The 12,743-nt window shown below is 39.0% G+C and overlaps 1 protein-coding gene across 1 annotated transcript in view; it reads left to right on the top strand.

Annotated features, from left to right (window-relative positions):
* Wbp2 (WW domain binding protein 2) overlaps positions 1–11,458 on the top strand; it is a 30,528-nt gene extending 19,070 nt beyond the window's left edge. Inside the window, exons 3-7 of the mRNA XM_068382860.1 lie at positions 105–264; positions 2,009–2,167; positions 2,712–2,810; positions 7,103–7,185; positions 9,081–11,458. Of these exons, the coding sequence (XP_068238961.1) occupies positions 105–264; positions 2,009–2,167; positions 2,712–2,810; positions 7,103–7,185; positions 9,081–9,128 (549 nt within the window). The 3' untranslated portion in view covers positions 9,129–11,458. The remainder of the gene's footprint in view (positions 1–104; positions 265–2,008; positions 2,168–2,711; positions 2,811–7,102; positions 7,186–9,080) is intronic.
* Positions 11,459–12,743: the final 1,285 nt, after the last annotated feature.

The following is a 12,743-nucleotide window of genomic DNA, read 5'->3' as shown; positions in this document are numbered from 1 at the left end:
TATAATTGATTACCATTTCATAAAGTTACACAATTGAGTTGTCTTCTATGTGGCTTTGTGAACGTAGGTTTATTTCATTCCACTTTTATTTTCTTTTACATCAGGTGGAGCTTGAGCAACCCGTCTTCGGGGCAAATTATATCAAGGGAGTTGTGACGGCACAGCATGGAGGGGGATGGACAGGGGAGGCAAAGTTTAAGCTGACATTCAAGCATGGTGGAGCTATTGAATTTGGTCAGGCTATGCTAAAGGTTGCTTCTCTATGTAAGTGTTCTTTAGAATTCTGTTTAAACATATACAGAAGGTGCTCAACTTACAAACTTAATAGGTTCAAAGAAACTTTTGTAAGTCGTATTTTGTTAAATTTTGGCCTAACTTAAGCCTAATCTAAATCCTACTTGATTACCAGCTACAAAAGCAATAAATAGTTAGGTTTCATGTTAAAACATCATAATTTTTCAACCATCATATCTTTTTTAACCATCAAAGTAGGTGTCAGACGAACAGACTCCTGTAGCAAGGGCTAGACATAGAACCAAAAAAAACCTTTGCTTTCCCTGCCTGTCTTTTCTTTTCTCAAACTGATTCTAATTACTATCTAATATTGCATGAGGGTCTGACCCTCTCTTTTATTCTTCTCCTGTACTTCTCTTTCTCCCTTTTTCCTTATTCCTTCCCATCCCGAGTACCTGCCTTCTGGCTATAAACTGGATTGTATCCAGGGGTACTTATCCTTTCCCCATACTCCCCACTTCCCTATCCTTATCCGTATCCGTAGGTTTCATGTAAAATTAATGTCTGGTTATTGCAAAATGTCATTTTGGTTATTGTATTAAATATATTTTGTTATAATATTTTATATTTATTTTTAATGGGATTTATGTTTGTATCTGAATGTTTGTATGTCAAATTCTTGTAAGTTGGGCAGCACCTTCTGTAAACATTTTACACTGCACGGAATCAAAAGAAATATAGACTAAATAAATAAATGGCATTTATGATGAGTAACTTTTACTGGAGAGGTGAAGTCCTGTAAGAATATGAAAAAAATATCTGAAAATATATACTAATGAGAGTGGGGGAGGCTTCAATTTCTTTTCCATTGTCGGTATAGAGATACATGTACTACCTTCCAATCTTGTTTTGCAATCTAGTTCTTTTTAGTGTAATAGTGTTGATAATATTTTTCAACAGCTCTAAATGAATTAGCCTTTGGAAATATTTCCTATTTTGTCGATTTTATATAATTTGTTAGCTTGTTGCTATTTTCGTCTTGATATAGTATTATGCAGTACAATACAGTATAGCATCAGCCACTATTACATCGAGACTTGTACGTAATGTCTATAAATGTATTTTTAGGCAGAATTTTGAATGAACTCAAAAGAAGTTTTAGATATTCAGTTCGTCTTTATTTGCAAATGACTAATGATATTGAGGGGGTATTTATGTCTTTTCTAATGTTTCATTATAGGGAAATACTGAAGCAAAAGTAAAATACATATGCAATAACAAGAAGCCAGAAGTCTTTGATAGTTAATGATATGTCATAAATTTAATTGTAATTATGTAATTTCTGTTGATTATCCTTATTATTGTATTAAAGAAGGTACCAGATTATTGATGGTTTACTTGCAGTAATGTTTGATAATTATACTTTAATAATATTGATGATGAGTATTGTTTACATTAAAGTAATACCTCAGGATTAAAATTTAATTAATTCTGGAGTGACTTTCGTAACATGATTTTTTGGTATGATCAAATAGAACTAAATACATTTAAATCATTCAATATACCTAAGCTAACAGTGCAAATTTTGTTTTGTTTTATGAGTTTTTTTTTTTTTTTTGTAATGTAAGGCAAAATACTCATCATTAGTCTCTTTTGTAAAGCGAGTTTTTTGTATACCAAAACTTACGTATCCTGAGGTATTACTGTATAGTAATAGTACTTATAAAAAAAACTTACGTGCATTCAAAATATTAATGTACAAATAAATTCACAGCTTCTCGCTACGTGAACCCCAGTTATCAAGATGCTCCTCCACCATACACTCCACCAGCGGCTGGTTGGTCACAAGCTCCACCACCTGCCTATGCTCCACCTGATGGTGGTTATTATGGCTGGGTACCTCCAACAAATACATTCCCCGACAGGCCCCCAGGTGAGTACGTCATTTTATTGATGTTTGTGGAAGGTTCCAATTTTTCTAGACTTTTCTTTTGCCTCCCGTTTGCTGTATTTAAAGTAGATTGGAAGTTATTTCATAGTATAGCTGTGAGAGAGGCAAAATTGTCTGCTAGAAATAAGAATGAATGGCAAGCAATTGTGATGCAGTTCCGATAACCCCTGCTGCTACCTTGAGTTACCTTGGTGACTGCCGAGGTAGCGGCAGAAGGGAAATCAGCATATGAAGCTTCATTTGTGATGGATAATGGGGGAGGGTGGGCTGTGCCACCCAAGCAGTACCAATTTACAATTTACTTCCTCTCCTTGCATATATACATATACAGTGTACTGTATACTCAAGGTCACTAGTGTTGAGCACTAAATGTTATTGAAAAAAATTGACTAGGCACTATTGAAGAGAGATTTTACTTTATTTGCTCAGCACATGTTTATAGTATTTTAAATGTAACGAAGGTTCTTTATTTTGTCGAGTGCTTGACCAAAAAGGTTTTATCACAATTTCTCATTTTCCTCTCTAGCCGATGGTGTATTCATGTATAACGCCCCACCTCCTTACCCCGGAATAAGTGGCCAAAATGGATATGGCTTTGCTGGTGCAACTGGAATGTCTGCTGCTGGTATGTATTGAATTGTTATCTAGTTGGAGGGGACAATTTAAAAAGGAAATCTTTGCTGTTCTTACTAGAATGTAACCCATCTTTATGTAGGTATGACTTTTTCAGGCTAGTTTAGCCATGGGAGATTGTTAAGTAATCTCTCATTTGTTCCGTCATTAAATACAAACCCTTTCGCTCTTTATAGGGAACATACTTTCGGCAAAGCTTGAAGACTAGACATAGTGAGGTATAACTACCTACCACTAGTTAGCGGTGGGTGGGTATGGGGTAGTAATGGCTACTCTGCTCACACACACACACACACCTGTATGCTATCGTCACTTGCTTTTGGCTTGGAGGAGTGAGGTTGTTCCATTTTCTTTCGACTGTTAACAAAATGGCCTTATGACCTATCTAATTCTGGAGTTCTTATGATCCCCGTCTTACGGGCATGCTCAGCCTTGAAGGCCGCCAATGCGGCACCTATTTTCGGTTTCCGAGACGGTTTCCCTTTCCCTTCGTCCTGCATTTAGTCTCTCTGCTTGTAGGACTCTCCTGGTATCAAGTGTCAGGAGTGACCATTCTTCCAGTGGTGAGATTGGTAAGCGGTGAAGAGGAAGTCTTGAGTTATTCTTCTCCTTCGGGATCTTCCTCGAGTGTGACCCCTCCTCTCTGACTCTGGTCGCATGTTCTCCTTTGGAGGACGGTCGAGTAAGGGATGGGCGCTCTACAGGTAATCCACCAATAGAGCTTGCGACTCCTGGACAACCCGTAGGTGCGGACATCGTTGCCAAGCGTTCGGGGTCATCCACCACCTGGGGAGACAACTCCTGCCTTCCTTTGGGGCTTTCGGATTTTCTGCTAAGGAATGGTTCGTCGAAAGTCTACAGTTAAGGATTAACTTCAGTTTTCCGTTCCGAGAATCTGGAGGTAATGCACCAACAGTTTTCTCATGCCCTTAGTGACAGGCCTCATTCCTCCTATGGTGGAGAACAAGGGTAACCCAGAAAATGCTTTATCAAACGCATTTTCAACGTCGAGGGCAGCTTTCAAAGTCCAATCTTCAACTTGACTTCAGCTCATTGACGGGAAGTAGAGACCTCTGGCCGGAGGTCTGCCTCCAGGAGCTGGACAACTTCTCTTCCAAGGGAAAGTTACCCTCCACCAGCCACTGTCTAGCAACCTTCCCTCTTGTGGGGAGAATTGCCGACGGGGGCAATAAGGGTTGGTCCTCTTTCCTGTCCACGGGAGAGACTTCCTTCCGTGTGTACCCTCAGGGTGCAAAACGAGTCTCGTTAGCAGCTGCCTGATCGCCTGTGGTTGCCGTCTTACATCGATGAGTCTTGTGCTTTTGGGCAAAACAAATTCTTGGAGCTTTATGAGGCCCCACCCTTCGGGCCCCCACCCTTCGGAATCTGTACCACTTATGTTGTAATATCTTATAAGGGAGAAACCTCTTCTAGGCCATATCTCTGCTGTTATTACCTACATTGTACCTCACCGAAGCACAAACCCCTAACCCAGTGAGGTTAGGGAATGAGGAGCTGAGAGCACTGCCATCTACGAGCTCACATACTCACTCGTCCTCACAGGGAGCTTAACACTCGCACGCAGCTACATGCTAGAACCATCTTGAAGTCGCAACAAACAGTTGAGGGAGTTCAGCCCCCAACCACAGCTACTCACTAAATCCCCCTCTCACCACAGCATACAGTTGAGGGAATTCAGTACACGCTCATACCTATGCACCTAACCAAACACTTACCAACTGTAGAGGGTGTTCAGCGCTCTCTCCATCCTACGCGCTTAATACCTCACTCGTGACATATTGTATAGCACACAAGTACAGTGAGAACAGCACAGATCTTTCTATGCAACATATCTTATTATAACGTCTTCTCAATATGAGTAACCAGTAACTCTGTGAACTTCAGCTCGCTATATAGCTATACAAAAGGGAGAGATCATGCACAGACTTTTAAGTTGCCTGAGCATGCGGATCGATGTGCAAGCTTCCATACCTGCGTAACTGTCTTGTCAGAGCCCGCAGCTAAAGTGCTTGCTAACATTCGCCTAACTACTACTACTACTACTAACTAAGTACCGTATCTTGGACGTTGGGGATCAGTTGCCTCCTTTCCATGTCTAACAATTGTCACTTGATTTGGTATATAATTACCCTACAAGCTAACACCCTTATAATGAATGATAAATGGATGATATGAGCTACTTCGGTTGCGCACGCGCTTGCCCATATGCTGCCAGATCTCACCAGGAAGGTAGAAATATGGCCGCTGCATGCCACCATTGTGCCCCCAGGCCATAAAGAGTCTTGTTAGACATAGTCCTACCCAGTTATTGCCGCATATAGAATGCTTTTTAACCGCTGCATCCCACCATGGTTTGAAAATGAGTCTCGTGAAACATAATTCTTCTGGCTTATTACCTTGGACTTCTCCTGTTTACGGGCTAAAGAACTCATCATAACTCACACAGTATCGGTATCAGATCCCTTGCGATCTCCTTACTCCAGCATGTCCTCAAAGCACAATGGTCTCGTGTGACATAACCCGTTGTGGTGGTTATTCTTTTAAGCGTTTATTTTCTAGGGATGGAATTGGCTCATGCTTACGTTTACAAACTATGGTGAACATTTAGTCGCTTAAGATTACACTTGTCCCACCCAAGAGCGTACAAGTTCCTACTACTGATAATGAGATATGATTGCTTTGCTAGCTATATGCTTACGAACATTTTCACGTTTACAGTACTATAGCTAGTTAACAAACATTTCCTTTTGAGCAGTGATGTTGCATTTTGGCGTATACAGTGTTCCCGGAAGCAAAGCTAGGGGCTACCTCGGGTGCGCAACATGGAAACTTAGTTTAGCGAGCAACTAGGGAGGTTCACTGGAATGGCGTTATGTGCTAAAGACAACTGGACTAGTCTGTTATTTAGCAGTCTGTAAGTGGACATACTCTACTAATTCCCAAAATAATGTAAGCAGACATACACGACCAACTCCCATTCCAGCAAAGGCAGTTGGTGGACAAGATTCAGTATCCCTGTGCAGAGACAGTGGGTTGAAACCAATCATATGACACGTCGGCAATCGACATGAAATATTTACCTGTTAGGCAAACACTCTGCGCCCTCATTCATTCGGCTTAGTATTGATCTTTCTTTTGGAAGTCAAATGATTCAGGTTCCTCTTAATTGAACCATCTTACCATTCGGGATTTATCAATAGACACAATCCTTGCTGGATGTTGGCTTCCCTATGGTGTAGTTAGCTGACCAGGTAGCTCAGAATCTGTCTCAACCTACGAGGAATCATAAGGGAAAACTCAGGGTTTACCTGGAATGGTTGCTTGTACAACCTGTCTCCCTTTTTCCTTGAGTCAGGATATGAGCTAGAGCTTGCTGGATCATGCTCCAGCAGGCGAGGGAAATCAACCCCTTCCTTTGACTCAACATCAGTGACTGACCACTGGTTATCATTAAAGATTATCCTCCAAGGATATACGTAGAGTCCCGTCTATGCTCAATCCCTCAAGTGTTCATAAGAATGTTGACTTTACTTGCAACCAGGGTCAATGCCAATGTAGTCCATCCCTCCTCGTCCCTTGGATTGGTGGGTAAATTTTAGCAGACTTGGCCGAGATGTTGGTCTAACACTAAATAATACCTCATCTCAAGATAAAACTGCTAGAATTCCTCCCAGCAACCTCCATGAAAATGGGCAAATTTAGAATGGCAAAGACCTCCGAGACAAAATTGCTCCGTCCAACCAGGGAAAAAGACTTGGGGAAATGGAATGTCTCTTCCTCAAGCGAAAACTTTTTTCAGGCACATCCAGTGGCAATTGGTACAGATAATTGCCCAAGCAAGGATTGTAGGATCACCTAAAAACTTGCGATTGGGTAAAACTAGGAGCTGTTCTCTCACCACTAATGGTGGTTATGAACAAAGTGATTGGATAGAATAGTTTGGATTAAGTTTATTGAAAACTAACCCTGGACTTTTGGTTAGGGAAGCTAATACTGTACATTATAGACAAGCTCTTTGAGGTGGACCAGCATCATTCACATGATAATCCAAATCCCAAGCTGCAATAATGGATGCTTGGAGAGAAGATAGACGAGTACAGCATATGTCAATTATATAATATTTAAACTGCTTACGTTCCCTCTGAGAAAGGGACAATAGCCTTCAAAAGTTGTAACAAAAAATTTTCGTTTTAATAATTTATTTTTAAATCTACTTGTCTCTCTCAATGTCATATTGAACCCATTTATGCTTTCTCTTTACAGATGCCAAAGCCCAAGAAGCAGCTCAGAGCGGTTATTTTGATCCAAGTGCCCCTAATTTCGCTTACGTTGCTCCTCCAGCTTATGTAAGTTTTTTCTCGGTATATTTTTCTGTTGTAGCAGTAGATATTAGTCAGTAGCGTTAATCTCTTAAAAAAGGAAATATATTTGAGTGCAGACCTCAGGGGTGGGAGTGAGCTATATTCAGGTGAAGGAGTAGTGTCATGCATGTAACTGTAGTGGGGCACTTGTATGCTATACGGCCCATCTCCTCATGCATGTACTAAACTTATGTCTGCCCTATTACAAGAATATTATTTGGGAAAAGACTATTAAAAGCAAGGATGGTGATATACAACATATACACTATGTTGGGTGGGAGAGTGACTGCTCCTGCACTCTAGTTTTGAGTTGTCTGAATGTGCGTGGATGTTGTATGATAGAAAGTAAAATACAGTATGTAAGATTGGAAGTTTGTTTTGGAATAGAAGAATGGATGAATGGCCTTGCGTGAAGCAAGGATAAAAGAGAAGGGTGAAGTGACCAGGATTGTCTGGGATTGAAAGGGGAAGAGCAAGAATGGTGTGGCTGTATTGCTGAGTGAATGGATGCTGGGTAAAATTGTGGAATGGAACAAGCTGTCACATAAGTTAATGTGGGTAAGTGTTACGTTGGGTACGGAATGTTGGGCTCTTGTTAGTGTGTATGGGCCAGGTTGTGAGAAAAGGTAAGAAGAGCAGAATGAAATCTGGAATGAATTAACTAGGTGGATAGAAGGACTGAGTAGAAGGAATTATGGGGTTGTGGTGGGGGACTTAAATGCCAGAATTAGTTCTGGAGAGGTAGAAGGTGTCATTGGGAAGTATGGCATACCATGTGGATATAAGTGTGTTTGGAGACTGTTAGATAAGTGTTGATCAAGAGCTAGTGTCAAGTAGTAGCGTTTTCAGGAAGAGGGCTATTAATAAGTATACATGGGTAAGAGTAGCAAATGGAAGTGGTAGAAAGGGCATTGATGGATAATATGTTGATAACAATAAGGATATTTGGAAGATTGAAAGATCTGTGTACACATGTTTAGGAGTATGGCTAACAGAATCTGATAATTTTTTGGTTGAAGCAAAGTTAGTTGTAACAAAAGAGTGGGGAAATAGAATGATGGGATGTAAAAGGGAGGGAGTGAAGGTGGAAGAGTTGAAAAAAAAAAGAAAAAAGTAAAAGGGGAATGTGGGCTGAATATTTTGAAAGGTTACTGAATGTTGAGGATAATAGAAAGGTAGATATGATTGCAGTTGCAGGTGTTGAGGTGTCAATGATGGGAGAGGAGAATGAGAGAGATCATAGAGAGGAAGTGAAGAGAGCTCTAGATGAAACGAGAGCAGGAAACGCACCTAATATAGATAGTGTGAGGGCTAAGATGTTATAGAAAAGTTTGACTGTACTGGAATGGTTGGTGAGAATGTTTAATGTATGTTTTTAGGTTGTCAATTGCGCCATTGGATGGGGTGTATGTGTATTGGTCCGCTATACAAAGGTAAGGGAGTTGTGTGTATTGTTCCGCTATGCAAAGATAAGAGAGATGTGCACGAGTGGTGTAATTCTATGGATATTAGTTGTGTTGTTGTAAAAGTGTATGGTGGAGTGTTAATTAATAGGATTAAGGATAAAACAGAGGATGCAATCTTAGAAGTGCAGGGAGGCTTTAGAAGAGGTGTGGGATGTATGGATCAGATTTATATAGTTAGGCAGATATGCTACAAAAATTTAGCAAAAACGGTAAGGAGTGATATGTTGCATTTATGGATCTAGAAAAGCTTATGATAGAGTTGACATGGAAGCAATGTGGAATGTGATGAGGTTATGTGGAATGGGTGGAAGGTTGTTGCAAGCAGTTATGAGTTTATACATAAGTAGTAAAGTGTGTGTTAGGTCTTGTTTTATTACATTTCATATCATATAGGGAAATCATTGTTCTTTACAGAGCGAATCACCACCATCATACGACGTTGCCACCAAAAAGTCCCAGTGAAGCCTTTCTCGTCTGTGGAACAGTTTTCGTCACCATCACATTTGTTAGCCATGTGTAGTCAGTGATTCATTTCTCACATAAATTACCTGATTTTTTTTTCATTTGGCCATGTGTAATCATTTTTGTTATTCTCTTTCACGTTTGATTCGATTTCATTACCAGAAATAAAGTTACCGTGGGATAATTATTTGGTGCTGTTCATTTTAATCGTAAAGGTATCCAATGTAGTATCTGGGGCCTTTACTAAGTGAATTAACAGCTTATGTGATAGTTACTAGCATAAAGATAAGTACCAAATGGTTGTGAAATTAGAGTTGAAACTAATTGGTTGTTGATGTGTTTGTGAGGAGTTTCATGATAATGAAATCAGTTGAACAGCCTGTATAGCTTACATCTGTAAAGGGAGATATATAGATATTCTTCACTATGTAAGAAATCAGCATGCTTTCATATCCTGATGCTGTTTTACAGTTTTATTTTACGTAATTATTTTATTCACTTGTATATATAACCACACATATTAAAGGAAAAAGGGAAATTGTAGATAGCTATATATTAATAATCGGGTGGATTTTGTCTCATGTGATAAGGCATTGCATTTCTAAGTTAACATTACCATAAACTTTAATTCTTTTCTGTAGCAGTAAAGAAATACAAATGTAGGCACTGAGGAGGAAGAAGAAAGTATATAAGCAAACTTGAATGGGACCGAACTTCAATCAGTTATTAAAGCCACTAGTAGTGTAATACTGTAGCCATTTATTTGAAATTTCTTATGCTTGGATTCCTTATTAGCTAATCCTTTACATTTTTTTTCCAAGTATATTGAGTAATAAGTTAAGGTAGCTAAGTGAAAATACACGTGAGGAAATGCTGTAGTGTATGGTTCGAACCCGACTATTTTCGTAGTCTGATTGAGAATAAGTATTTGTTCCGTAACTGACATACAAACCACGCTATTAAATAGGGGTTATTACTTTCGGCGTAGCCCCTATTAAATAGCTAAGGTTTGTATAGTTAGGAAAAATACAAATTATCTACGAATTTGTCATATTTGCGAGTTGTTATTTCTATAATTATTTAGAAGATAATAGATTGTCATAGGCATATACAGATTTAATATTTTATTGATTTTTCAAATTATTTTTAGTCAGTATTTCAACATTGACAAAAGAAAATAAATTTGCCACGTATTAACATTCCCAAGTTAAATACAGTACCCTAATTAAAAGAGAAGAGTTTCATGTATTTTAAGAAGAATTATATACTTAAGGCTTTCTTTATATATTTTATAGAATAGAGAATTCTTGATTAGTTCAAGTCCTATCTTTGAATTGTATGTTACTGTATTAAGAATGTTGACATTTCTTTGTATATCATATATCTTAGGTATTCAAAGTTTTGTTTATTTTGTGTGGATTTAAGTCTTAGCATTTGTGAAGTGTATTGAGATTCATGAAAGGCAGATTGGTAAATGATCCGACAAGTATTATTGGCCATTTGATAAAATGTGAAAGTGTTCTTCAGAAATGTAATTTGTTATGCATTACATCTAAAATAACTGCCAATTATCTGTCAACCTAGTTTGCGAAGCAACTAAAAAAATTTTTGAAATGAAAACCAAATAAATTAAGGGTAATTTTTGAAGGGCTGAGACACCTGGCAGCTTTTGTTTAATGCCAGTGAGCCTGGGTATAGTCAAGTAACGTGGTATAAGACAGGTTCCTCTCTCGAAGTAAACGATAGCTGTGATTGATGTAGATTAGGAATTATTACTTGTGAAAAGTTTTTTGGTGAAAGTGTTATTCGTACAGTTGTTTCTCAAATTTTACAAACTTATTTTATTGAAAGAAAATCAGCTTTTTAGTGCATGTTTTAAAGCAGCATTGTGTCGTTCAACTAGATCGAAATGTAATCATAGTACAGTAATTATATTGTGATGGTGACTATTTATTGTCATATAAAACTTTGCCCCTGATAATAAGATGGAAGAAATTATTGTGAAATATTTACCAAAAAGTAACTACTTGAAATAACATTTTGGAAGGATGATAACTTCAAATAATAAAAGTTGAAGATATATCTGTACTGTATTACACTGTGCCATTGTACCTTTGGCAAAGCACCAGTTAAACTTAAAATCTTTATCAAACATGTTGTGTTTAGGATTAATATATTTTGTGATTCAGAAGTATGTAAGGTATTGAATAAATGTCTTATGGTATATTATGGTAAATTTTATTTGAGGATTTAACCATTGTGTGTACTTTATAGTACAGAGGCTTCTTTGTGCATCACTGTAGTTAAGAAATTATAGTTTAGAAAATTGACTGTTTTTGTTCCTACTCCAATTTTAGATCCCAAGTAAGAGAAAATTCATCAGGCCTGTCCTTTGAGCCAGGTGAGCTACTTTACGCTAACACTTATGATTAAAGTACGTTGTATTTAGATATTTTTAAATATTAAACTTAGCCGGTGAATATATAATAGCTGACGTCTCGGACGGCTCGACAGAAAAACACAAAAACTCGCGAGCGATCGCCATGAAGGTTGCGGGTGTGCCCACCAGCGCCAACTATCGGCCAGATACCGCATATACATGTAAACAGCTCCAGTTCTTCTCTGTCGGTCTTGTCGACAAGTTGATTCCATTACTCGCTGTTGACCTGGAGTTTTTCGTCATTCTTGGTGAAGTACTTCTTTTTGGTTTTGAGCTTTCGCAGTGCAGGTGTTTTTATCTTCAATTTAAACTCTTGAACTCTTTTTTGGATAGATTTTATTGTTGATGACTTTGGATTGTTTTTGGATTTTCTTTGACTTTTCAAAATGGCTGACCCTTCTCCAATTCCTAAATTTCGTAAATGTAATGCTAGGGATTGTAACAAACGTCTTCCAAAGGCCTCTCTCGACCCACATACCGTGTGTTCTAATTGCCGGGGTAAGACCTGTCAATTAGGAGATCGGTGTGATGAGTGCGTGGTACTTTCGGAATTCGACTGGCTAGAGTTTGATAAGTATTCTCGTAAGCTAGAGAGAGATAGGGTGAGGAGAAGTTCCTCTAGATCATTAGAATTTTCCTCCTCCCATGCCCCTGAACCTAATCCTTCCCCAGTAGTAGTTGTGCCTGAACCTTCTACTAGCACTCATGAACCATCAATGCGGGATATGTTGCGTGCCATTCAAGCGTTGGGCGAGAGAGTTGAATCTTTGGCTACGGACCGTAATCAACTCATGGCGGATGTAAAAGTGTTAAAGTGTCAGAGTGCCACATTAGAAGATCGTGGGGATAAAGTGATTAGTGCGCAAAGTGTTATCAGTGTTGCGACCGAGGGTTCGTCTGTTCGTGCTTGTCGTTCGCCTAGTCCGAGACCTCTTGCAAGCTCCCATGCACCAGGGAGAAGTAATGTCGTAGGACTTATGGGGACGAGAGGCTTTAACCAACGAACAGACGTTCCCTCTATGGTTTCGGGCGTGTCTCGTCAAGACCGCCCCTACCATAAGACGAGCAAGGCGGTTTTCTCCTCGTCATCCGAAGGCTTCTCGCGTAAGAAACCGTGGAGGAAGGTTTCGAGACCCTTAAAGCGGAAGTCAGTCCCTTCAGGACAGGTCCAGCGT

This window comes from Palaemon carinicauda, chromosome 11, assembly GCF_036898095.1.
Source record: "Palaemon carinicauda isolate YSFRI2023 chromosome 11, ASM3689809v2, whole genome shotgun sequence".
Lineage (NCBI taxonomy): Eukaryota > Metazoa > Arthropoda > Malacostraca > Decapoda > Palaemonidae > Palaemon > Palaemon carinicauda.
This window is presented reverse-complemented; position numbering and strand designations above follow the sequence as displayed.